Source organism: Rhinichthys klamathensis, unplaced genomic scaffold (assembly GCF_029890125.1).
Source record: "Rhinichthys klamathensis goyatoka isolate OS25496 unplaced genomic scaffold, OSU_Roscu_1.1 h1tg000133l_1, whole genome shotgun sequence".
Classification (NCBI taxonomy): Eukaryota; Metazoa; Chordata; class Actinopteri; order Cypriniformes; family Leuciscidae; genus Rhinichthys; species Rhinichthys klamathensis.
In genome coordinates, this window is record NW_026606668.1 from 1,581,819 (window position 1) to 1,605,869 (window position 24,051).

The 24,051-nt window shown below is 39.5% G+C and overlaps 1 protein-coding gene and 1 long non-coding RNA gene across 2 annotated transcripts; one reads left to right on the forward strand and one right to left on the reverse strand.

Annotated features, from left to right (window-relative positions):
- The first annotated feature begins 1,883 nt into the window (after nt 1-1,883).
- tlr3 (toll-like receptor 3) lies at nt 1,884-10,433 on the forward strand. Its single transcript, XM_056256812.1, has 5 exons — nt 1,884-2,073; nt 2,765-3,244; nt 3,428-3,622; nt 7,821-9,670; nt 9,891-10,433. The coding sequence occupies exons 2-5, from the start codon at nt 2,804-2,806 to the stop codon at nt 10,117-10,119; spliced, it is 2,715 nt and encodes a 904-aa protein (XP_056112787.1). The 5' UTR covers nt 1,884-2,073; nt 2,765-2,803; the 3' UTR covers nt 10,120-10,433.
- On the reverse strand, nt 10,123-10,661 carry LOC130089492 (uncharacterized). The gene is made up of 2 exons (XR_008807582.1): nt 10,349-10,661; nt 10,123-10,272 (listed from the first exon to the last, which is right to left on the reverse strand). It is a non-coding gene; the product is annotated as an uncharacterized LOC130089492 (long non-coding RNA).
- Between the last annotated feature and the right edge of the window lie 13,390 nt (nt 10,662-24,051).

The following is a 24,051-nucleotide window of genomic DNA, read 5'->3' on the forward strand; positions in this document are numbered from 1 at the left end:
AGGTTTTATTTAGGCCATGGGGAAAAGACTTGAGCAAATACAAATTATATAGGCTACTTTTAAAATGTATACATGTAAAAATAAAATTGATATAAGTTTTAATTAATGCTAAAATAAAATATATTTCCAAACGGTTCAAAAGCGACCAGAAGTATTATTATTTTAAACCAAAATGTTGTTGCAAATTGTATTATAAGCATAGAGAAATTGTAACTTTTTTCCCCCCTTTAATGACAGATTCACTCGAACTCTCTGCAAAGCCTATGCAAAAACCTGACGGATCATGTTTTGAGAATGATCCAAAAAGTTTTGATGGATGCAATAAAATCGGTATATACAAAAATGGCTTTGGTCGTAAACATCTTCAAACGCAAAGTCCACACCTTCATTCCTGCACTTGATGCTCTCATGTGGAAACAAGATGATAAGCTCTGATCTGCAGTCACTGGTAACCGAACTAGCTTTCACTTCATCTATTTATATGCAAATGTACATGCCATAAATTATTCAAAATTTTGAATGATTCGGACAGTAGGCCTACCTGCCGCTAATTCTTTCAGAATCATCGAGTGTACTTTAAAGTCTGTGTGGTTGCCTGGACTGATGCCTGCAGTAACTATCTGTGAGAATAGCTGCATGTTACTATTAACTGTGTCAGCGAAACATGGACAGGTTTACCAGCATCACACACACATAATATTGATCACTTGTGTGGACAGAATAATTGCTGACTATGAAACCTGTCCAGCATTGTTCAGTCACTATCGCATGGAGAGATATATCGAGTGTGGGTGAAAGAGAAAGAAAGGGCTATTGATGTGGCTGAAATTAAAAAGCGAATAGTCAGTCTATTTGATATAATTTTCCAATAGAAATATGGTAACCTGCTGTTTTATCAATGAGTCATCAGATTCCAGGTGCCCTTTCACTTCCTGCTGCAGTTGCTAGGTAACTGCACACATCTGGATCTAAATTCTTAAGAACCACATGCACACCTATTCCTCAAGCCACCTGCTGAACTCTGACACCAATTGCCATCTTATGAAACCAAAGACCAGTTCTAATGATTTAAAAATAAACACATTTGAATGAAAATTAATATTGTTTGATTGTGAACACATTTTCCCGCAGAATTCAGCCAGAGCAGAGATCCTTCAATGTGAGTAGCAAGACATTTCACATGTTTAACTATAGCCTATACATCTATGTAGCTAGTTAGAAATGCCAGATTCATATTTATTTTTCTATTCAAATTCAAACATAGCCCACATGGAATGCTGATTTATTAAACATTGTTAATACAAAGTGTTTTATTAAATCTTGACCAACGTCATCACATTTTGAAATATCTGGCGCCCCCATTCGGACATTCTGATGAATGACTGCTAAAGCGATGTTGCATTTAAAATTATATATGAATACAAAAAACAAAGAAACAATCCGTTTTTATTTATTTTTTTAATTAATAAATATTGTAATTCAACTAAAAATCCTTACTGCAATTCTTTATCAAGTTTTCACAAAATCTCGAGAGTCTGCAGGGAATGTTCTGAGGGGAAAATCCCTAAGATAACTCACTTCCTTTTTTTCTTTTCAGGAAGCCAATAAAAATATTTTGAGGGGGGGAAACTATATCAGAAATAGCAGAAGTGATATTAAATTTATCGCACATAGGCCTATGACAATGAGGAAGTTTTTTATTTTTTTTATTTCTTTCGCTGACAGATGAATATTTTATTTGTCTTAAAGCAATTTGCAACATATTCGATTCTGCATTTTAAATAATGAGGGGAACATGTTATTTGGCATAGGCATATGATTCATCTCTTGACCTCGCTGTCGAATCTGAGTGACGACATTTGATTTCTAGGACACGTCTCCGTGAAAGGATCCGCCTCTCTTTGTTTCACTTGTTAAGAAACAGGAATTGTTCCCTGTTGAAGGTTATTTTCCCCATGCAAAGATTCTATTTTACAAGTTATACAAGAGGACTGACTTGAGTTGCTTCACTCTTGAACCACAACCATGCAGATATTTGAGCTGAACGTTTGAAATTAGATCGTCACAATTCAAGTAAGTCCATGAACACACATGCTAAATTCAATTGCAGTACTTTGTTACACAAAATAATACGTTTACGTGCAGCCTCGTGTTAGCAGTTTTGGAAAGAGTCGTCTAAACAATTATTTTGTTATAACTTTCCTGAGATGTAGAATGTTTCTTTAATAGAGGTCAGAGTGGAGACCAGGGCTAGTTGCAAGATTTTGCTCTCTCATCTCATCTTTCAATACCTTTTGTGAAATATATATATATATATATATATATATATATATATATATATATATATATATATATATATATATATATATATATATATATATTAAATACATAGTATTTCATAAGTATAACGCATGTATGTACTGTATTGAAACAGTATTATATGCAATGTATGAATTACTTTCAGCTGCAAAATACTAATGAAACAGCAAAAATGGAAAAGGCACCATAAAATATAACATTTATAGTAAGTAATAAACTGTGTATATAATTACCAATGTGACAACCTGACCCAGCCAGACAAGAAAGAAATACACTTATCCTGAGGTTTTAACTTTCGGTTAAAATCTTGTGCCAACTTCCTCATGTTACAACTAGTCCTGGTCTCTTTTAGATCATTTAGTAAGTTACCAAGTTCTATTGTCTTTAGGTAAGCTTATACTTTGTGTATAAAATATTGTTGTCAACAATATTATGTTTATTACAGTTTGACTTAGGGGGAAAAAGCCTATACGGAAGGAAAATAATGGAACTGGTGAAACTCATATTGTTGACCCTGTTCTGCACTTGTTTCCATGCCCACTGTGCAGGCTCTGCATATCCACACAAACCAACATGTAGGATTGAAAATGCCAAAGCAGACTGTAGTCATATGAATCTGGATGTAGTTCCAACCAACTTGCCCAAAAATATCACCACATTAGATGTGTCTCACAATAGATTAAAAAATCTGTCTTCCTTGCTTTTGTACTCAAATCTGGTGAATGTAGATGCCAGCTACAACTCTTTAACTGCCATAGAAAAGGATCTATGTCTTTCTCTGCCACACCTGCAAATTCTTAATGTGCAACACAATGAAGTATATTTGATGAGCGAGAAAGACCTGAAAAACTGTTTTCATTTAACACAACTTGACCTGTCTGACAATCGGCTGAAGCTACAAGGGGAACCCTTCTCTGTTCTAAAGGTATGTTTATGAATACACATTTTCCCACACAGGGAAATATATGAAATACAATCAAAAGTTTGAGGTGTTTACTCAAACCAATTACTGATTTCATGCTATGGCCTCTAACCAGAAGTAACATTTTCCAGTCTCTTATGGTCTTATATAGATAATACATTTCAATAACATTTCCTCCCTATGTAGAGTTTGACATGGTTGGATGTATCTCGAAACAAACTGAAATCTGCTAAACTGGGCATACAACCTCAGCTGCCAAACCTGGTGACCCTTGTTCTTTCTGGAAATGAATTTTCTGTACTGCAAAAGAATGACTTCTCATTCCTCAGTAATTCCTCTGGATTTCGGGTTCTGATACTCTCGTCTCGGTCTCTTAAAAAGGTAAGAGGAACAGAATGTGACACATGATAGGTTACTTTCACTGCACATTAGAATCTATATATAAAAAACCTTTCAGTATTTCAGACTCCACCATACGTGTTTGCCACAGTGTGTGTTTACTCGCATCTACCCTTATCTTTCTTGGAAAGCTGTTAGGATCATATTATTGGTGCTCAGACAACTGGACTTTGCTGTAATGTTTTCATGATGAAATAATATTGAAAAACTTTTGAGTCTGATTATTGACATGACCTAAAAATCTCATGCTAACTTATGAAGTGTAGTATTACCAAGTGCTTGTGTAACATGGGGAAATTAAAAAAAACAAATGCAATTTGAGCTAACCTTCAAAATAAAAGGCAGATAATTTGTGTTTATATGCATTTTTTAAAAGTTAAATTTTAGCTAAACTAAAAACAATTATTTGTCTTTTTAAAAGTCATGAAAATGCTCCATTCCATTTTGATTTCGCCCTGCAGCTCAGGTTGGAAACCTGTAAATGTTTTTATCCTGCTACCGTTACAATTTTGCGGGGACCAATCACAAACTGAGTTTGTGGAGTTTGGCACGCTCCATTGAGGAGTAATTATGATCGGTTCAGAAATCGTCGGGCCAATCAAATTGCCAGGGCGGGCTTTATACGATGATGGACAGATGATCTGCAGGGACGTAATCATCACGTTATCAAAGAGCGCTTGGGTTGAACTGGTTTCCCTCACAGATGACTGCCACTGGAGAACTGAGATGTAGAGATTCCGCTATCGCGTCTGTTGTAAAAGAAATCGACAGCGCATTCATTTTAAAAGACGAACATAGAACTGCAATCGAGGCATTTGTCGATCGGAAAGATGTGTTTGCCGTCCTTCCTACGGGATTCGGCAAAAGTTTATTTTATCAGCTGGCTCCGATGGTAACTAAGAAGATGGGACGCAATGAAAACCCTCTGGTCGTTGTAGTTTCTCCTTTGGTCGCACTCATAGAGGGCCAAGTAAAAGAAGCAACACTCGTTATTTTACTTCTTCCAGCGTGCGTGCATTTGAGTTCTGTAGTTGACAACTGTGCTATGCAAAGTAGTTGACTTACTGCGTTGCTCTCATTGGTTGTAGGTCTATCCAATTGAGTGCAGAGTTTTTTTTTTCCTGGTTCGGTTAAGACACGCCTCATAATCAAAGCCCTATGAAGCAGTATCAGACTCACATTCTGACTAGAATATGAGTATGATGAAGTCAGGCTAATGTTTTTGCACAACCTGTAAAAATAGCACAATGACATTTGCTGCTTCTGCAAACCGCTGATCAGTGCTACAAACCAACACGTTTGTTGACTCGTTTCCTGCCTGGAGTTTTCGCTGCAAAGTACGTCACCCGGATCGTTGGTCTGATTGGTTGAAGGACTTTGCAATTGCGTGCAGAGTAATTTGAACTATGCCCGTTGATCACGCCTCTTGTGCAGTAGAAAATACATAGCAGACTCCCTAGACCAATGTTCAATCTTAAAAGATTGAGCTTGGTCTGGTGATAGCCAGACTACCATTCCAATGTAAATTGCCCGCTTTTTACCAAGTTGATCTAATAAACCTAGAAAATGTGATTGTAACAGCTCCGTAACTCATGTATATACACTTATCAGACTAAAGTTTCTCCTAAAGACAGAGATGACATGAGTCCACAGTTAATCCTTCAAATATTAGATTATGCATTATCACGGATACTCGGACAGACAGATGAGACTGCTGCTTGACTATGCAAAAACCTGTAACTGTAACTAAAACTGTGCATGTAAACAAACTAGGGCTGCACGATTAATCGAAATGAAACCGCATGCGATTTGGCATAGGCTGCGATTATTTCTGTACAGCTTGTCAGTGCAGCACGGCTCCGTGATCAGTAGTAAATGCTGCTCTATCTGAAAGCCAGAAGGTGCTCTCGTGCAGACACTCCAAATATGTATGGAACGCCAAATGGGTCACATTTTGCGGCGTTTGCGCAGCAAAATCACCGTCATTATCAACGTTTTTCGACCCAGCCAACAATGCCTTTTCTGACGCTACAGGCCATCCATAATACGCCGTAATTTATGGGCCTTCGGTCTGATAAAGACGCCGTAAAAAGCGGCGTTTTGTATTATAATCAGCCCCTCCCTTTTCTTCACAGTTTAGCCCATCTAATGAAGTATGTGGAAAGACCTATGTAGTAGAGTGTCGTTCTGAATGGAGATCTACCTTATGGGTCCTGTTTATCTAACGTTGTTTTTGGAGTTTTATCATGTCATATTTTTTATTTCCTCATTGGGCACGTGTATCCCCCTTTTCCCTTTATCATATGTGCATATGTAGTATGATTTTAGCCTCTGTTTATGTTTGTGTCTGTGAAATACATTGGATTTCCCAGCGAATTTATCACCCTCAGTAGGGCAGTGGACTGCGTGCACAGGTAGCAGTTTCGTTTTGCTCTTAGTGACGGGTTCGACTTCAAGGTCCGATTGTATTCTGTTCTCTTCGTTCCGTTTCTTTTTTATGGTGGCGCATTGCTCCCACATACAGTACATATCATTTTTTCCACTCAATTATGTGGTAATAACGAGATGTTATGTCGTTTTAACGACATCTTTTCTCATAATAACGAAATTTTATGTCGTAAAAACTAAATATTTCACAAAAGTTCATTATTTGCATGTGCTTTAAAGCCTTGCCAATTAAACATTTCATTCGCATGCTGATGGACTGTCCTAACATGTGCTTTTCTGAGCGTGTACACCCGAAGCTCACAGGAACTAACAGCCTGTCAGTGCCTACTGGACTAAGTTATCTTTAGAGTCTCATTGCGTTAATACTGTCAAATACACACAAGGTTTACATAAACAGAGTTGGTTATGTCTAAAGTGAAAGCAAACATTTGAGAGAAAATCTGGTGCATGTGTTATATGCGCGGTCTTAAAGTGACAGCCTAATGGTAAACATGCTGCCGCTTGTCCTTAAAGGGATAGTTCACCAAAAAATGAAAATTCTGTCATTGTTTACTCACTCTAATGTTGTTCCAAACCTGTATTAATTTCTTTCTTGTGCTGAACACAAAAGAAGATATTTTGAAGAATGTGGGTAACCAAACAGTTGCTGGTCCCCATTGACTTCCATGGGAGAAAAAACTATACACTGGGGACCAGCAACTGTTTGGTTACCCACATTCTTCAAAATAATTTTTATTTTCAACAGAAGATAGGAACTTTTTTTCGGGTTTAAAACAACTTGAGAGAGTAAATTATGACAATTTTCATTTTTGGGGGGAACCATCCCTTTAATGTTAATAAAACAACAAAACACAAAGAGAAAATCAGTCACTGACTGAGAACTTTAATAGTAGGTTTAATAAGAATCGATGTATAATTTATACAGTGAAGTCTAGTGTTTTAATTTCATATTTGTTCATTTAATTACTTTCTTCAATGCTACTGCTAAATACACCTACTGTATCTGAAAAAATAAAGCACTGTTTATTTAATTTGTATATTAAGTTGTGTAATGTGGATCTTTGTTCTATTTTTTTTAATAACAAAGAAAATAATGACAAATATTTGTATCTTCTTTGGCCTAAATGTCTGCCATTCTTTTTTATTTTATATTTTGTTACCTAAGGCTTTGTTTTTAAATAGGGACATTAGTTTGGCTGTAATGCTCAGTCACTTGCAAAATAGTAAAACCAACTTGAAAAAGAATCGTGATAAAAAATCGTGAATTGTAATTTTCCTGAAAAAATCGTGATATGATATTTTTGCCATATTGCCCACCCCTACATCAAACTATCGCTGTAGCTGAATAAACAGAAAATTGAAACGCTTTGATTGATTTATTAAATGTTGTCTTTTGTTGGACAAGAGGTCCATAAATGCTTCTCATGTTTGGAATGACGTGTGCTACTTTTTCAAATGCACGTTATAAGTGACTCAAACTTTCAGTGCTTTCAGATGGAGCAGCATTTACTACTGATCACAGAGCCGTCCGTCACTGACAAGCTGCGCATTACAAATAATCACAAATAAGCCAAATCGGTTTAAGCGTGATTTCATGTTAATTGCGAATAATTGTGCAGCCCTATTTTTTTCAATGTCATGCTAAAAAGTGTAGTTTCTTGAACCTGGTTTGGCTCTACCATTCTCACTCCAACAAACTTTGTCTTCTTTTTCAATTGTTTTGTTAACTCAGGTCGAGAATGGCTGTTTCCAGGCTATTGCTAGAATATCTGACTTGGTTCTGGATCAGAGCAGGCTCAGCTCTCAGTTTATCACCAATCTTTGCGAAGAACTTGCTGGCACAGCCTTGCAAAACCTTTCCCTTAAGAACACTCTCCAGGTAACACTCACAAACATGACTTTTCAAGGTCTAGACAAGACTAACATCACAGTGCTTGACCTCAGCTACAACACAATGTCAAAGATTGCTGATGGTGCCTTTCAGTGGTTTCCCCGACTGGAATCTTTATCCCTGGAGCATAACTCCCTTAGACGCCTAACTAAGGACACCTTCAGTGGACTGGGAAATCTAAGGCAGCTTAACCTGCAGAAAGCACTGATTAAGAGTCGTGCATCATCCTTACCAATTATTGAAGACTTCTCATTCCACCATTTAGTCCAGTTGGAGCATCTGTGTATGGGAAATACTGCATTCCGAGAGATAACGGAGCACATCTTCTCTGGACTTCTGCACCTGAAGACACTGGATTTAAGTTGGAGCATCACAGGGTTGAAGACAGTCACAAACAAAACCTTTGCTTCTCTGCAAGAATCTCCACTTCTTGAGACTCTTAATCTTACAGCCATGGGTATAAACAAGTTGGGGCCTGGTGCCTTCTCAATTTTGGGCAACCTTACTACACTCCTACTTGGCCGAAACTTCATTAATCAGCAGTTGAAAGGGGATGAGTTAGAGGGCCTAACTAGCATTAAAGAGATTGACATGTCTATAAACCAGCAAAGTATTTCCCTTACCAATGCATCATTCATCCACGTCCCTACGTTGAGGACTCTAAAGCTAGGTCGTGCCCTAAAAGGGACCCTAGATATGGAACAATCTCCATTTACGCCACTAGTCAACCTCACAGTTCTAGATCTCAGTAATAACAATATTGCAAACATAAATGCTGGCATGCTGACAGGGCTGTATCATCTGAAAGTGCTGAAAATGCAGCACAACAACTTGGCTAGGTTGTGGAAAACAGCCAACCCTGGTGGTCCAGTGTTTTTCCTCAAGGATGCCACAAAGCTGACTCTTCTGGATCTGGATTACAATGGCCTCGATGAGATTCCACTTGATGCTTTGCGTGGCTTCTCTGAGTTACACGAGCTAAGTCTCCGTGGTAATCTCTTGGATCAGCTGCATTCCTCTGTTTTTGATGACCTACAGTCTTTAAAGTATTTGCATCTTCAAAAGAACCTTATAACATCCGTCCAACGTGCCACATTTGGCGTGCCGCTGTCCAACCTGACAGAACTTTCCATGGACCGCAACCCCTTTGACTGCACCTGTGAGAGCATCCTGTGGTTCTCTGAGTGGCTAAACTCCACCAATGCAAGTGTTCCTGGATTTCCTCAAAGTTACATCTGCAACACCCCAAATGCCTACTTTAACCGCTCTGTCATGAACTTTGACCCATTGTCCTGCAAGGATATGACACCTTTTAAGGCACTGTACATTTTAAGTAGTACAGCAGTGTTAATGTTGTTATTTACAGCTTTCCTGGTGCACTTCCAAGGATGGAGAATCCAGTTCTTTTGGAGCATAATGGTAAACCGTATGCTGGGGTCGCTGAACAATGAAAGTGTTGCTGAAGGTAGATATGAGTATGATGCTTATATCATTCACACTGCTAAGGACAGACCATGGGTGGAACGAAGCCTGCTCCCCCTAGAGGACGAAAATGTTATTTTTTTCCTTGAAGACAGAGATGCAATACCTGGCTTTTCTCAACTTGACACCATTATTGATAACATGGGAAAATCCAGGAAAATCATTTTTGTTATCACAGAAATGCTTTTAAAGGATCCATGGTGTAGGCAGTAAGTACAATTTCTCTATCTATAGATAGAAAAAGGCATACCTACAATAATATTTGGTCACCATTAATTAAATACAAACCACTGACCAGTTTCGGTTCTTTAAGGTAAAGATTCAGATCCTGAAAAAAACACGCTTCCTTTTCAGCAAGTTATTGAAATGCACAGGTATTTCAGCTAATAAGTTCAGAAGTATTTACACTTTCTCCTCCTTTCTCTGCAGATTCAAAGCACATCATGCACTTCACCAGGTAATGGAGGAGAATCGTGACTCATTGATTCTGATTTTCTTGCAAGATGTAACTGATTACAATCTGAACCGTTCTCTGCATCTTCGTCGTGGCATGTTGAAACCTTGCTGTGTTCTCAACTGGCCTTTACACAGGGAACGTATCCCAGCTTTCCATCAGAAACTTCGTTCAGCATTAGCCTCCACCAACAACCTTAACTAGAAATTATTTTTCCATAATGTTTATTTTGTGCCAGGTCCTCAATAGTTGTACTAACAGTCCTTACTTGAATTCTCTGTTTCATCACTTTCATATTTCTTAACACATTTAAAGTTGAAAATAATTTGCAGGTCAGATAATATTGAGTGAATGTTCCTTCCAAAGCCAGCAGACCATGCCACCTAGCAGAAATTACATCAAATGGCTTTGCAAGGAAGCTACTAAATGTGACCTGTCAAATTGTTGCCTCAGGTACTGATTATTTGATTGTTTCAACCTGAGAAGGAGTAATTAGTAAAAAACTGATGATAAATGTTGCACTTTGTTTGTATTTAAAATCAGTGTTAATGCTAAACAATGTAAATACCAATGATGTCACTAAGAAAGCAACTTATGTTTGAGTATTTTTGAACGCTAACTAAATGCTTTTTGTTTTTGGTACAATGCAGCCACCCATGTGGTCATTTCTTTACTCCACAGAATATTTCTTGGTAGATTTTTATTTTTGTCTGTTTCTCTATAAGCACATTAAAATGCCATTTGACATTTCATATATTATACCATCTGTCTGAATACTCGATTCTGATTTGGCTGGAAGGTGTGCAATAACCGTTTAATGCACAGGTAAGTAAGACACTTGTTATCAATGCTCCCCCGTGACTTTTAGCTATAAAATAGCTTTGCTACTGAATCGCAACATTATATTTCTCAGAAATGAGGGGGTTACATCGCTTTTTTGAAGTAATTAAAAACTATTAGCTTCGTTGTTAATGGAGAGAGGCGCTGAACAGATGCTGATACGAATCTCTCTCTCTCTCTCTCTCTCTCTATAAATAATTCAAATAAATTATATAATTAATTCAAATAAATGTAATCTTACGCACTACTTTATCGATCTGATTCAAAGCAGGCGGAATGCTAGATCTAACGAGTAACTGTCGATAACCATTTACCCTTCCGGTCAAATTTGCGCTGAAAACATTAATAACAGCTTTAAGTGGTCATATGCTGGCAAATGACCATCCATGGTATAAGCAGGGTAATCCACAGCTAGCTGTGCATGAAATTGTTTTAATGCACTTCGTGTCGGCAATTTTAATGCACGACGTGGAGGCAAACCGCCCAACGCAAAATGCATTAAAATAATTTCATTCACAGCTAGACATGCACTGTGTCTGATCAGCGCTCCATTAATAACTTAACCCTTGTGTTATGTTGCGGGTCAATTTGACCCGTTTCGATTTTCAAGTTGTTGGAAATACTGGTTAACCTTTGTTTTTTTTCTTGATATTTTGTGACTTTTTCTCATTTATCATGATGAACATGCATGCAAAGTTTCAACATGCTGATGTGTTTTGACATATATACAAACAAAATTACTGTTACGTTCGTGATGTTCGCGGGTCAATTTGACCCTCATAGGCAGCCATTCAAAAGCAACTGTACAGACACAAAATAAAAAAACATTTATTTTCTGTATGTCAGGGCACTTCAACTCCAGTTCTAACGTGCAAGTGCATCTAAAAGTGATCTAACCCTAACCAAACACACTTGAAAAAGCTAAAATTACAGTGTTCAGAATTATTTGCAAATTACAGATGAAAATCTTTGTCAGACACAGATAGTAAAATAAGCTCTCATTTCAATATTCAAAATATCTAAAATACCTAGCTTTTAACCAAAACTTTTATGTAGGATTTTCAAAGGCAGATTCACAGAGCCAAAAAATAAATAAAAAACATTTATTTGATGTATGTTTTTGTTATGTTTGGTTTCTCACTTCCCAGTGAGTGAATAATGAAACTAGGAAAAAAGGGCTTAGGAAACTAGGGAAAGTTAACTTAGGAAAATGAAAAATTTTCATTATACAGCAATTTTTTTTGTTCAGTTACGATGTTCAAAGCATAAAATCTAAAAAAAAAAAAAAAGGAAAAAAAAATATATGCAAAAAAATCAGTATACTGTTTATTTTCCAATTTTGTCAAAACAAAACTGTTTTAAAAAATGTTTTAAAAACATTTTCATAAATCATATTTTCAGATATAATGTTTTTGTAATGTTTGACAAATGCTGATATTAAAAGTTTACAGTTTGTATCTAAATCTTTGTTGTTTTTCATAGTGTGATTTTTGAGGAATTGTATTGAATCCAATTAGGGTCAATTTGACCCGGTCCATAAGGGGTGTACACAGCAATCGAACAGAACACAAGGGTTAAAAAAGCAATGTAACCCCCTCGCGTTGCTGAAAAATATTGTACTGTAGCGATGTATTGAAGCTATTTTATTACCTAAAGCAGTGGCGTGCACAGACCTCCTCAGGGGCAGGGGCGGAGGGACCAAAAAGGGCACTAATTTTTTTAAATATTTAATTTAACAGTACCTGCATTTTTATTCTCTCTATTCAGCCAACTTGTGAGAGTGTCAGGTACTGTCAGAATCTGAAAGAGGACCCAGGCGCAGAATAGCTGTGAAGGGGAGTTTTATTAACAAGACTGTAGACAGGGCACAACAAGGAGAGTGAGGTGTGAAACAGTTCGAAGAGTAGGGCTGACGACACGATGACAGGCAAGGAGGGTGACCACTGAAATCAGTCCTGGGTGAAAACGGGCTTGTAGAGTGCAGAAGTAGAGGCAACACCAGATGGAATGATGGTGAGGAAGACCAGGCAGGAACACAATGAACCAGAGGCTTGATCTCTTCGCTGTAGCACCAGTCTAGCTGCAATGCAGTGAATGTCAGTGGTCAGGAATTCTCAGGATGCAGGGAAGGGACAAACAAGACTCACAATGAACAAGACAAGACACAAGATAACAGGGCAAGACAATATAATAATTAATAGGAAATATGAAAATAAAGACTGAAACAGAACTATGACTAGTGAAGCAAAACAAAAGAAAACTAGGAATAAAGTTACTGAAACTTGCAATCCAAAAATAAAACAAAAGAATAAACTCACAGAGAACTACAATGATAATTTAAAGTAGAATGATAATCTAGAGTAGAAATAAAATCAAAAGAGGGAAAACAAAAGACTAAAACTAACTAGAACAAGACTGGAAGGGAAAAAGGCAAAATGATACACTAGAGCTAGAAAGATCAATAATATCACAACAAGATCTAGGTTTAACCATACACACAAGGCAAACAGGAATAAACCACAAAGCACACAAAACAAACCAGCAAAGACAAGAGGGAAAGGCACTATATAAAGGGACCAGAGCACATGAGGATCAGGTGAGCACAATTAGTGAAATGTGGACTAAACAAGGGGGCGTGGCAACGGGAAACAAGGAGGCGGGACAAGAGGAGCACATGGCCAACACAAACAAAGACAAAGCCATGTGCTCAAGCACAAGACAAACAAGGAAACACTAAACAGTGACAAAACAGACAAGACTGTCATGGCAGGACCCTGACAGAGAGGGATGCTTCCTTTGGCTGCATCATAGAGTTCCTTTATTTTTTTATTCTTTCTTTCCTTGGCATTCTAAGAAAATATGTTTTTACAATTATTAGAATGCATAACACATCAAATGAAAATAGGGAACTTATGATAATATTACTAAATATTATTTACTTTACCAAACAAAACAGTGAGAATCAAGAAGGTAAAATTAATAATTTTATGGAAAACTAATTTTTAGTTTTGTTGATGTTGTAAACTTAATGTATGTATTATATGTATGAAAGACAGTGTTAGCTATCATGAATCAGTAACACTTTACAGTAAGGTTTCATTAGTTAAATTAGTTAGCATTAGCTAATAATGAACTGCTCTTCTACAGCATTTATTAATCTTAGTTAATATTAATTTCAGCATTTACTAAAACATAAAAAATCAAAAGTTGTATTTGTTATCATTAGTTAATGCACTGACTGTGACATAACATGAATAAACAATTAACAGTTGTATTATTAACTAAGAGACAGTAACAAATGTGTTGCTCATGGTTAGTTCATGCCAGTTCATACATGAGTAGGGTTGGGTACCGAAACTCGGTGCCAATAGGGAACCGGTTCCGACGTAAACGGTAGTAACCAGACCGAATAAGAACGAAAATTTCGGTGCCTGATTTCGGTGCCTAACTTCATTAGGCACACACGCGCACACACACACACAAGGTCTCTCGCTCGCTCTCTCTCCGCCGTGCGTGTGCTACACAGTTTGGAGCGCAGTTTCTTCTGTCTCGCATGCGCGCTCTTTCTCACAAGGTTTGGCTGCATTTCAGGTGTAAAATTACGTGTCAGAACGCCCTCTGGGTGTGCCGATAGTCTGAATCCCATATAGAATCAAGCCAATTCATTGGCTGATGGCGCGGGCGCCGCCTCGACGCACTTACGTCGTCATATTATGTTGGCGCGCGCGCGCCATCTGCTCCGTCCTCAGATTTCTCTGCCGAAAAAGGAAGCTGGTCGGCAGCGCGAGGAGCTTGGCAGCGTCCCGTTCCCAATTGAGAGATGTTACACCAGTAACCAGAGATGTTCTCTTTCATAGGTTCACTCAACGCTGCGTAGCTAAGAAGCAGTGGATTTGTAGGCTGCTGTATCACGTGCCGTTTGAACTGACGCGCTACAGCGATCTGTCACATTTCAAAGAGCCAAAACGTTATTTATTGTGTTAATCTCGTAAAAATATTGACAGAATCTGACAGCTGTGGATTTGTTCCATATCAAAAGTAACCTTCTCTGTCTTGTCTGTCAGTGTCCTCTTTGTCCGCGATTTTTCTGTGTGAAAAGGGTCATTTGCGTGAGTCTCACGGTCAATGCGTGAGAGTTGGCAGCTCTGCCTGCTAGTAATCTCTATTAATCTCCAGTATTATTACATTGTTTGATACAATATTGTTTCATTTGATATTATGTAAATATGAATTTTTATTTTATATTGGTTTTATTATTACCATGTTACTTGTATTTATATTGTTTAAAGATTTAAGTTAATATTGTGTCCAGTTTGGCCCTGTAAATTAAAGGGTATTATTTTTTGATAAAGTGTGTGCGGTTTCATTTTCTTAAGTACCGATTTAAGAACCGTTTAAGCACCGGAACCGTTTAAAAAATACCGAGTAGGTACTGGAATCGGATAAAACCCAAACGATACCCAACCCTATACATGATGTAAGGACTGGGCCAGGGTGAATCTGAATAACTAAATACCTTCGTGCTAAAATCCCAAAGCCTTTAGCCCCAAAAGGCCTGGAACTTGAAAAAACACACACACACACACACACACACACACACACACACACACCTCCCCCACAGCTGACACCCACACTCAGGACAGAGCGTGGTGTCCGCTTACAAGACATTAAGACACTTTATGACATTTTTGGAATGTCTCAAAGGAACTTCTTTTCTTTAAAAGACATTCAACCAGATATATTTGATGTGTTTTTATGTGTGTCCATTTGCCCATGTCACATTGGAATAACTGTGACTTTATCATTATGCATTTTTACATTTAACTGTCTATTCCCAGTATTGTTATACGTCGTTCTTGGTCTTGTTTTAATTCTCATGATCCAGCGGAATTAATCAGATACAAGAAATTACAGTAAAAGTTATGATTCTATGTGCACCAGCTTTTGGGGACAGTAAGAACCAAAACTTAACATGCTGTCAGAGCCTGGGGCCTTAGATAACAGCATTTACGACCGCACCAGGAATGTCAGAGAAGTATCTCTCTCTCTGAATTCTAACCAAGGAGGAGAAATGAATCCTGTATTCATATATATATGCTATTATATATCCACTTGAGAATTGTATGAACGATGTATCTAAGTTCCCTATTTCATGAGTTGCCTTTCTGTGGTTTGGTCTATGTTTCTCGACAACTCTTAATTGGATAATGTTCAAACTTTGCCAACTAATGTTTAACCAAATCCATTGGTGGCAAGTTTGGTCTCGATAAACTCCAATCTTCGTTCCCCATTTGTTAATTGACATTACATTTTGCTAAACTTTGTGACACATTAGTATTATAAGAATTGTGAAGATTCTTCTCTTAAACAACCGACGAGATTAGGGTTTCAGATGTCTCTCTCTGGAGACAAAGGGCCATAAACCCAAAGTCCCGCCTGTAAACTTCCAACCCTCTAATTGGCCAAGCCAACAGGAAGAGGCTGGATTCCTCCGAGGTGATAAATGTAGGAGCGCGGCTCCGCCCAAGCTCTCTCTTGCAGTCTGACCGTCTCAGAGAAACATGTGATGCAAGCGATCTCCTCATGGAGATCTGATCCCACCATGGATCTTTTCTTTTGTTCGTCTAAAGTTCGTCTCTTCTTTAACTTACTCCCGAGTTCGTCTCCCAGGAAAGGAAATGGACTTTACCGAACTATTTCCTCGGGTAACGTCACCTCAAAGACTTTAAGCCTTTCAAACACTCACGCGCAAGCGGCCAACCATGCACGCGCCGGGACGGGCCGTGCAAAAACGCTGCGGCTGCGCTCCACACGACGCGCGCAAGCAGGACAGGACCTTCGTTCAACATGCGGGCCGACCGGACCGCGCAAGGAGCCCGCGACATACACAGAACTCATATTCCTTGCAAGTATCATTCCCGTTACAGCTTCTAAGAAGCCTTACAATGGTGTTTTCGTGTTGTTTCAGAAGGGTTGAGGTCGAGATGCTAAAGCTCTGTCTCTCTCTCTCACCAACTTTCCCCCTTTCTCTCTCTCTCTCCACTCATGTTCACATGGGTATCAATTGTCTAAACGCCCTGCGTCGTCTTAGTTTGTGTTTAATGTTTGTAAATACATGTATCATTGTAGTAAATGCTTAAGTAGTTCAGCTTCATTAAATACATTATATCCTTTTGATTGACTCATTGCCTGTTGCTCATAACCCAAGTCACTGATATGCTTTCGATAACGTTACGTGCTCTTTACAGAAATACCTCAGACGGGTATGTGTAAACTTTATAGAGTAAGAAAGCTAATTCTTGTGGCCACAGAATTTGTTTTCACAACTCTATAAAGTAATTGAGCTAATTAATTTTACCTGTCTTGTAAAACGTGGTCTGTATAATTAGTTACAATTCATTTGTGATTAATTGTGGGGATACACCTGTGCAGGTAAAATGACAAAGCCTCCCTTAATGGGAGATTTATTAACATGTAAGACTGGGCTGATCCAAATCTGTATGAATAATTATTAGTTATTAATTATTAATTATGACATGCAAATTCCCCTTTGATCAGACCCAAGCAGAGTCTTTACAGAATGGTGGAGAATGCGGGCACATTTCAAACTTGTTTATGAGCAATTCAGATTCAATCTAATGTGTATATTGTTATTTAATATTGTTTATGTAATATTTAATATTACACGTGCGCATCGGAGTGAACGCTTGCGAACTCCCGATCTGATTTAACAAGCTGCTAAATGTTCAAACATCTTAGTCACTTTTAATCGCTAAAAGTAAACTGCAGTTCATAGTATTAAATTTGTCCCACAAAAGACGAAGAAACCTCTCTTGAACGACGACATTTTTAATGTTAAACTCCCCTGTCCGAACGATGTTCTTCGGTCAGGGTGAAGACAAGATTTAGTGAATCGATGCTCATTCACTATTCTTAAAAAGGCCTTATTTTATAATCGTTAGATTAACGATAAAAACTCCTGGTTAAAACATTGACTTAGCTACTCAATTGTAAAAAACCGAAAAGCATATTATCACAAGTGCTATTTGATATATGCTTGGAGTTGAAAACAGATGAATAATTCCTGTTTTCTCTCGCACAACGCAGCGACGAATCCTGCTAGATGTGCTTGTAAAACATAGCACCGAAAAAAAAAATCCAACACTGAAAGCATTTTTCATCATATATGCTATTTGATAAATGTTATTTGGATCCGAAAAACAGATGCCTAATTCCTGTTGTCCACAATTTACGTGTAGTGCAGCCAAGAAATCCTGCCACACACTTGTGTGAAATATAGCATCGAAAAAAATCCAAAACCTAAAAAAACATTGTAAATCATAAAATGCTATTTGATAAATGTATTTGTATCCGAACGACAGACGTATAATTCCTGTTGTCCCTATGTGTGTGTGTAGGAAAAATCCTGCCACGCCGTTTTGTGAAATATAGAACCGGAAAGAAATCCGTCGATATTTAAATTCCGCACTATTTCGGATTGATGCAGCAATTGAGGCGTGTAATTCTTTGCACGTCCTCTGAGACAGTCACATGTGAAAGCAGGCGGGTTGCAATGCTACTGCCAAACGCTAGGGCGCGCCCTTGAGTTTCCCAGTATCAGACGGCCTCCACGTCCTGACTTTACCCTCCATGAGCGAGATGTCGCCATCGTGTGGACAATGGTAACAAGGTCATCCTTTCCTAAATAATTTTCTCTCAGCACCATTTCAGATTGTTCCAGTGAATTCCTGAAATTGTGTTTCTAACTTTCAATGCATGGGCAAGTTCCAGTTTTAATAACATGATTTCACTACTGACTGTGTACATTTATTTTGAATTTAGTTCAAACCACGTTTGAATTTAAAATTCAAAAGTAGGTATTAGCAGTTTCTGATGACTAATCAAATATAATGCCAACCTTCAATTTCCTACACTTATTCAAATTTGGTTTGAAACAAACAAATTTCAAATTAATTTGAAGGAAGTCTCCGTTCCTGTCGGGAATGGTTTTATGGCTTTATTTCTATATTTCCTTTTTCAAATTATTTTTAGTAATTTTGATTCGATACGTTGTGACAACTGTATCCTTACTTTCTAGAAGTTACTTAACATCTATGCATATGCTTGATTTGAATTGTAGTTAAACCAGTTTGAATGCAATTTAAATCAAGGTCTCTGTCAGCCAGGTTGACCACTAGGAGGAAGTGGCCCAAACACGCCACTGCAGCTTGCTTCCTCCTGTGCTCTTCCTGCGACTCTAAAACTCTCCTCCGAAGGGAGACTAGGTTATTCTGATAATTAACATTGTCATAATTCCCTTTTGTTTTTACCATAATTTTAGTAAAGCCGTTGCCTTTGATTTTTCAAAAAAAAAAAAAAAGACACTCAATTTGATTTAGATAAAAGAGCTTTAATTCACGCTGAGGCTCAATTGTTCTTCATCCTGTTTTAGGTTTGTAGGTAGAAATCTCTCTCGGGCTGGGGCGATTTGACAGTCAGCTCTGCTCGGGGTCCGGCGGGCTGGTTCTTCTGATCTGCGCCACCAGCACTGACTGAGCACGGGTCTCGGACTTTCCTGTATCTTTCCCTTCGTGCGGCCCGCAACACGACATTACCAATGCGGCACCGCCGGTTGTGTTCCAGGTCAAGTTGCTTGAGAGGGCGCACCTAGGTACAGATGCACCGAAAGGCCCGGGACACTGCTGTCAAGTGTTTGGGGCGACAGAGGGACCAGCCACGATGCGGACTTCGAGCAGAATGACCTCATCTCACCCCAGGCAAACTAGAAAAAGGTATTAAACCCATCCACTTAATATTGGCCACAGAATCTAGAGATTCCCCGGTCATGGGAGTGTTGGGCTCCCTCTCAAAGCCACAAACTGCAGGCTTAAGCCTCCTTTTTCCCCTTTTTAACACTTCTCGTGTACTATTAATGCCATTTCATTACAGACCTTTCCATCTCTGATGGTTGCATGTTACTTCGAACTTTGCTATCTTGCCACTGCTCTTTTCTGTTGTGCTCTGTTCCTTTCAGTTCACCTAGAAGACAGAACCTATCTGAGACCACAAGGAACGCTGAATTTACGCCCTGTTAAATTTTATTCAGGCCCATACCGACCCACCTAAATTGTCCCACCGAATGATTTAACTGTCTGCATCAGTTAACCAAAATTTTCATACACGGCATAGCCGGTATTATAGCTCGTTAGACATAGACGAACTTGCATTGGTCTCTCTGTGTGTGTTGTGTTCCTCTCGCCCACAGTGAAGCCAGTTTGTTCCGGTCCCACAACCCGCTGGGACAACCTCGACACATGGCTGACGGCCATGACGGCTAACTTCCTGCCCGAGGGCGCTAGTGACTCAGAGCCTCGAGCCAAGAGCATCGCAGACGTGGACAAGCTGACGGCGCACAAACCAAGCCAAAGCTCCCACGACAAAGACCGGTCAGACACGTCAACCTCACTTGCCAGCTCATCACACAAGAACGTCTCCACGAAAGGAGCCGCATCGCCCTGGAGCACAAAGTGGCAACGCTAAGGATGCAAGCCGAGGATGACAACGACCCCTAGCTACAAGAAGGAAGTGGAAAGACTTCAAACCGCCCTGGCTAACCTTCATCGACACAGACCGAAGTGAATAGTCAGAGAAAAGAACCAGAGAGGAACTCGACGAGAAACTCCGACAAAGTGAAGCCTCTTGCAAAGAGCAGAGACCGAACTGAAAGAGACTCGAAAGCGCACGGCCTGCCCCCACGCAATGCCCACTCAACGATGCGTGAAGGTCCCCTCAGTAAGAATTCCTAAAACCCCAAATTCCTGAACTGCAAAACCAGAAGACACACTGCACGAACACCGTGCAAGACTCAGCTAAAAGGTCCTTGATCAACATCGGACATAAAACTTTTAAAAGTAGATGAAAGTGTGCTCAAAGAGTTGCAAGACTCTGCGTCTGTAAAATTAGAATTTTACTGATTTAAAGGAATCTTAGACGGACATGTAAGCCTCAACGGCCGACAGACTATGCACGACTCTTTTGAAACAAACGGTTTCTAGATGTTGAGTAAATCGGCACCGCTAAACATTAGGTTCCGTGACAGTGAAGAGTTACATAGAACACCAGCTCCAAATAGGGTATACGTTACCTTGACACCAGAGTGTAGTAAAATCCCCTGAGTTCTAAACTACCGTTAACCCACGGGCGTGCACTTGATCATCGCGATCCAACTAAAACAAAACGTGCAATACGTGTTTCGATCGCTGGCTTGTCTAAATGCCGATAAAACAATAGCTGGAATTGACATCTCTACTTCAAGTAAAAGAGCCTTAGATTCTCAACTGGTATCAGTAACTTCAGCATTAAAGCGTAAGTCTGTGTGAAAAAGGTATCATCTCAGCAGCTTGTAATCTGTTCCGATATCCATTCCGCTTTGGTTAAAAAGAAATCCAAATCGCGGTATGACTAAAACCTGTTTCTGACAAAGAAAACTCAGAACAGTGTTATCTATGTAGACCCGGGTGATGCTCCCCTTTCTACGATGTAAAGGCCCTCAGAAAAATAAATTTGTTGCTAGATTGATGTAATTCACCTAAATTTTGGCTGCATCTACAAGCAGAAAGCTACTAAGCGATCAAACCAAGTCACGTGCTGGAAAATCAGCATTTATGCACGAGAAGAAACGTAACTACATACGCTTAGACAAGCGTTGACTTGCAGCAATTCTATTTCCTTACTTTGTAAACAAATAGAATAAGTCATGTAAAGTGTACAGACATTCTTCAAGTACTGTTGAATTGTTCTGACATGCTCTGGTTCCCATGACAACCACTTGCCACAGGAAGTGTTAACTCGTAATGTCACTTTTGTAAACAAACCAGCCTGGGTGGCTAAGCTAAATCTAGCCTAGCATCCAGCTAACTTAGGCTAAGCTAAATCTAACCTAGCTCCCGTACAGCATAGGCTAAGCTAAATAACTTCCACAGTTAGCAGCTAGCATCATTTACTTGAACCCTTGATCACCGCCTGTGTTCCACAGGGCAAAGTATTCTAGAATACTTTCCTCAACACCAGTTAGGGTTTCTAATTATCCACTTTCCGTGTTTGCAATTCTTATTAGCTAAAGTTCACCTTCACTGGTTTAGGAATACTCCTTGCTAACCGTTGAAGACTAACTTCGCAGATCCCCTGTCAATTAAACTTAAGTTTAACTACATGTAAACTGCGTAACTAACTACAGAAGAATTTGTATAACCATAGGAATTTTCATCTGCATGTTGACTAAACCTTTGGAGGGACACACACGATGTGGTTTTGAACATGCAACCGCTACAACCCACTATAAAGTGTTGATCAAAGCAAATCCAAAGTTTAGTCACTAATGCCACTGATTATTCTCGACTTCAGATCATTCCTGTGTTTGATCATTTTATTCCATTTTGCTTTAATTTTTATTTTATTTTCCTCATTAATTATTTCATTCCTTTGACCTTGATAATAATAGCAAGCAGCTATTCCCTGGTCTATTAGGTCATCTATATGATTTAATTTTTTTTGTTTGCCTCTCTTGTCCGAGTGTGGTTCCATCTCCTATAGGGCCTAGAAAGGAAACAGACCCCCTTATTTGTTATTTTGGCTTAATTTCAACCAGTGCACTCGTTTTGTGACCCTTCAACACCACTACTAGAGTCCTGAGGATTGACAATAAGCAGAATTTAAATAAGAAAGCTGTCCTTTTCCCTATTATCGTTCACTTCGTCGAACCATCTCTAAGTCCAGAGAAATAATTTAGTCATAAGATCCACCTTACGTCATTTATTTCATCTCGGCTATGTCCTTTCCAGGAAATACCATCGGAACCACACAAAACTTAGCCTAACAGTCACAGCTAAGATAAGGACACAAGAGACACTTAGCTTTATGCTAAATGCTTAACTTACCTATTAAGCAGTAGTTCTGCACTTTTAGGGCCACGCATTAATCACTCACAACAAGTGTGCCAGAATGCCACAGAGCCCCTGCCTAACCGCTCATCAGTCACGACACCAGCCCAGACGCCAAGACTTCTGTAAAGCCTAATCAAAAAGGGGGTGGCACGAAAACTCTACCTAACCACCACCAGAGACATTGATTTGAGCCTTGAAGGCCTGCTAGACACTAGCTCGAACACCACGCTAATGTCAGCCCAACTCTCTGAAAGACTCAGTGCTACAGCTGAGCATCAAAACGAACTCTCAAGTCCCAAACATGTGAGCTGAACGTGCAATCCTACAGCCAAAACAACATTTGGCTCAAAACAGGTAGCTTCCGTTCACCCAGTGTACCGATCACGTACCCACTTCTGATTGGCCAAGTTCTGTTAAATCGCTTTGAGCCTTTAATAGACCCTAAACAACTGAATGTCTGAGCTCAAGTTCAAAAACCCCTCCCCCTCCAGTCACACAGGTCAAGAGAACCTAACTGGCAGGTCACAGAGGTCACAAGAACTCCCTCAGACAGCCATAAAGGCACAGCCTCAGCACCAAATGGAGATGTGAACTTGCTACCCTGCACCTTTCAGCTCACCAAAGACTGTGACTAACCAAATGAACTTTGAGACAACCACCTCTCTACCCCTCCAACCACCCACGACCGCCATCTGCACCCACCGACAACCGGTGCCTTCAGCCAACCTGCGTCGACAAGCACATGCTGCGTGCACTAAACAACATTCAGCGTTCTGCACCTGATGCCATCACCGCGCCACAGCTTGTGATGCCACAGTGCAAAAGGGGGGTAATGCCAATGTATGCCGCTGCACGCCGCAGCACCAGAGACACTTGCAAGACACTTTTTCCTCCCTTTCTCTCTTTCTCTCTCCCTTTCACTTTTACCAGGATGCTGCTGTGCCTCCAGCCAACCAGAGGGCAACCGCACTCGGACATCTTCTGCCGGACCCGCACTCAGAAAGTGGATGTGCCACCTGATCCTTACAACGCCTACAGAACACACTACCCCAGCGTAACAACACAATACAGCTGGGTAGGTGCCGATGGACAAAGGACTCCCGCACTCACGCTGAGACCGTGGTTGAACACATGCTCAAGCAACTTGAGAAAATGACTGTCACGAGCACCCACAACAGAGTGCATCCCTGCAGACCATCGACAAGACACTGAAGGGAACTGTGGTAACTTTCAACACTCACAGCGTTGAACCCCATGCACTCCAACACTCACTCCATGAAACAGCTGTTTACTGTCTTCCAGAATGACTGTGCTCAAACTCAGCTGGTAACAGCCCTGATGACAAACCTGCTGC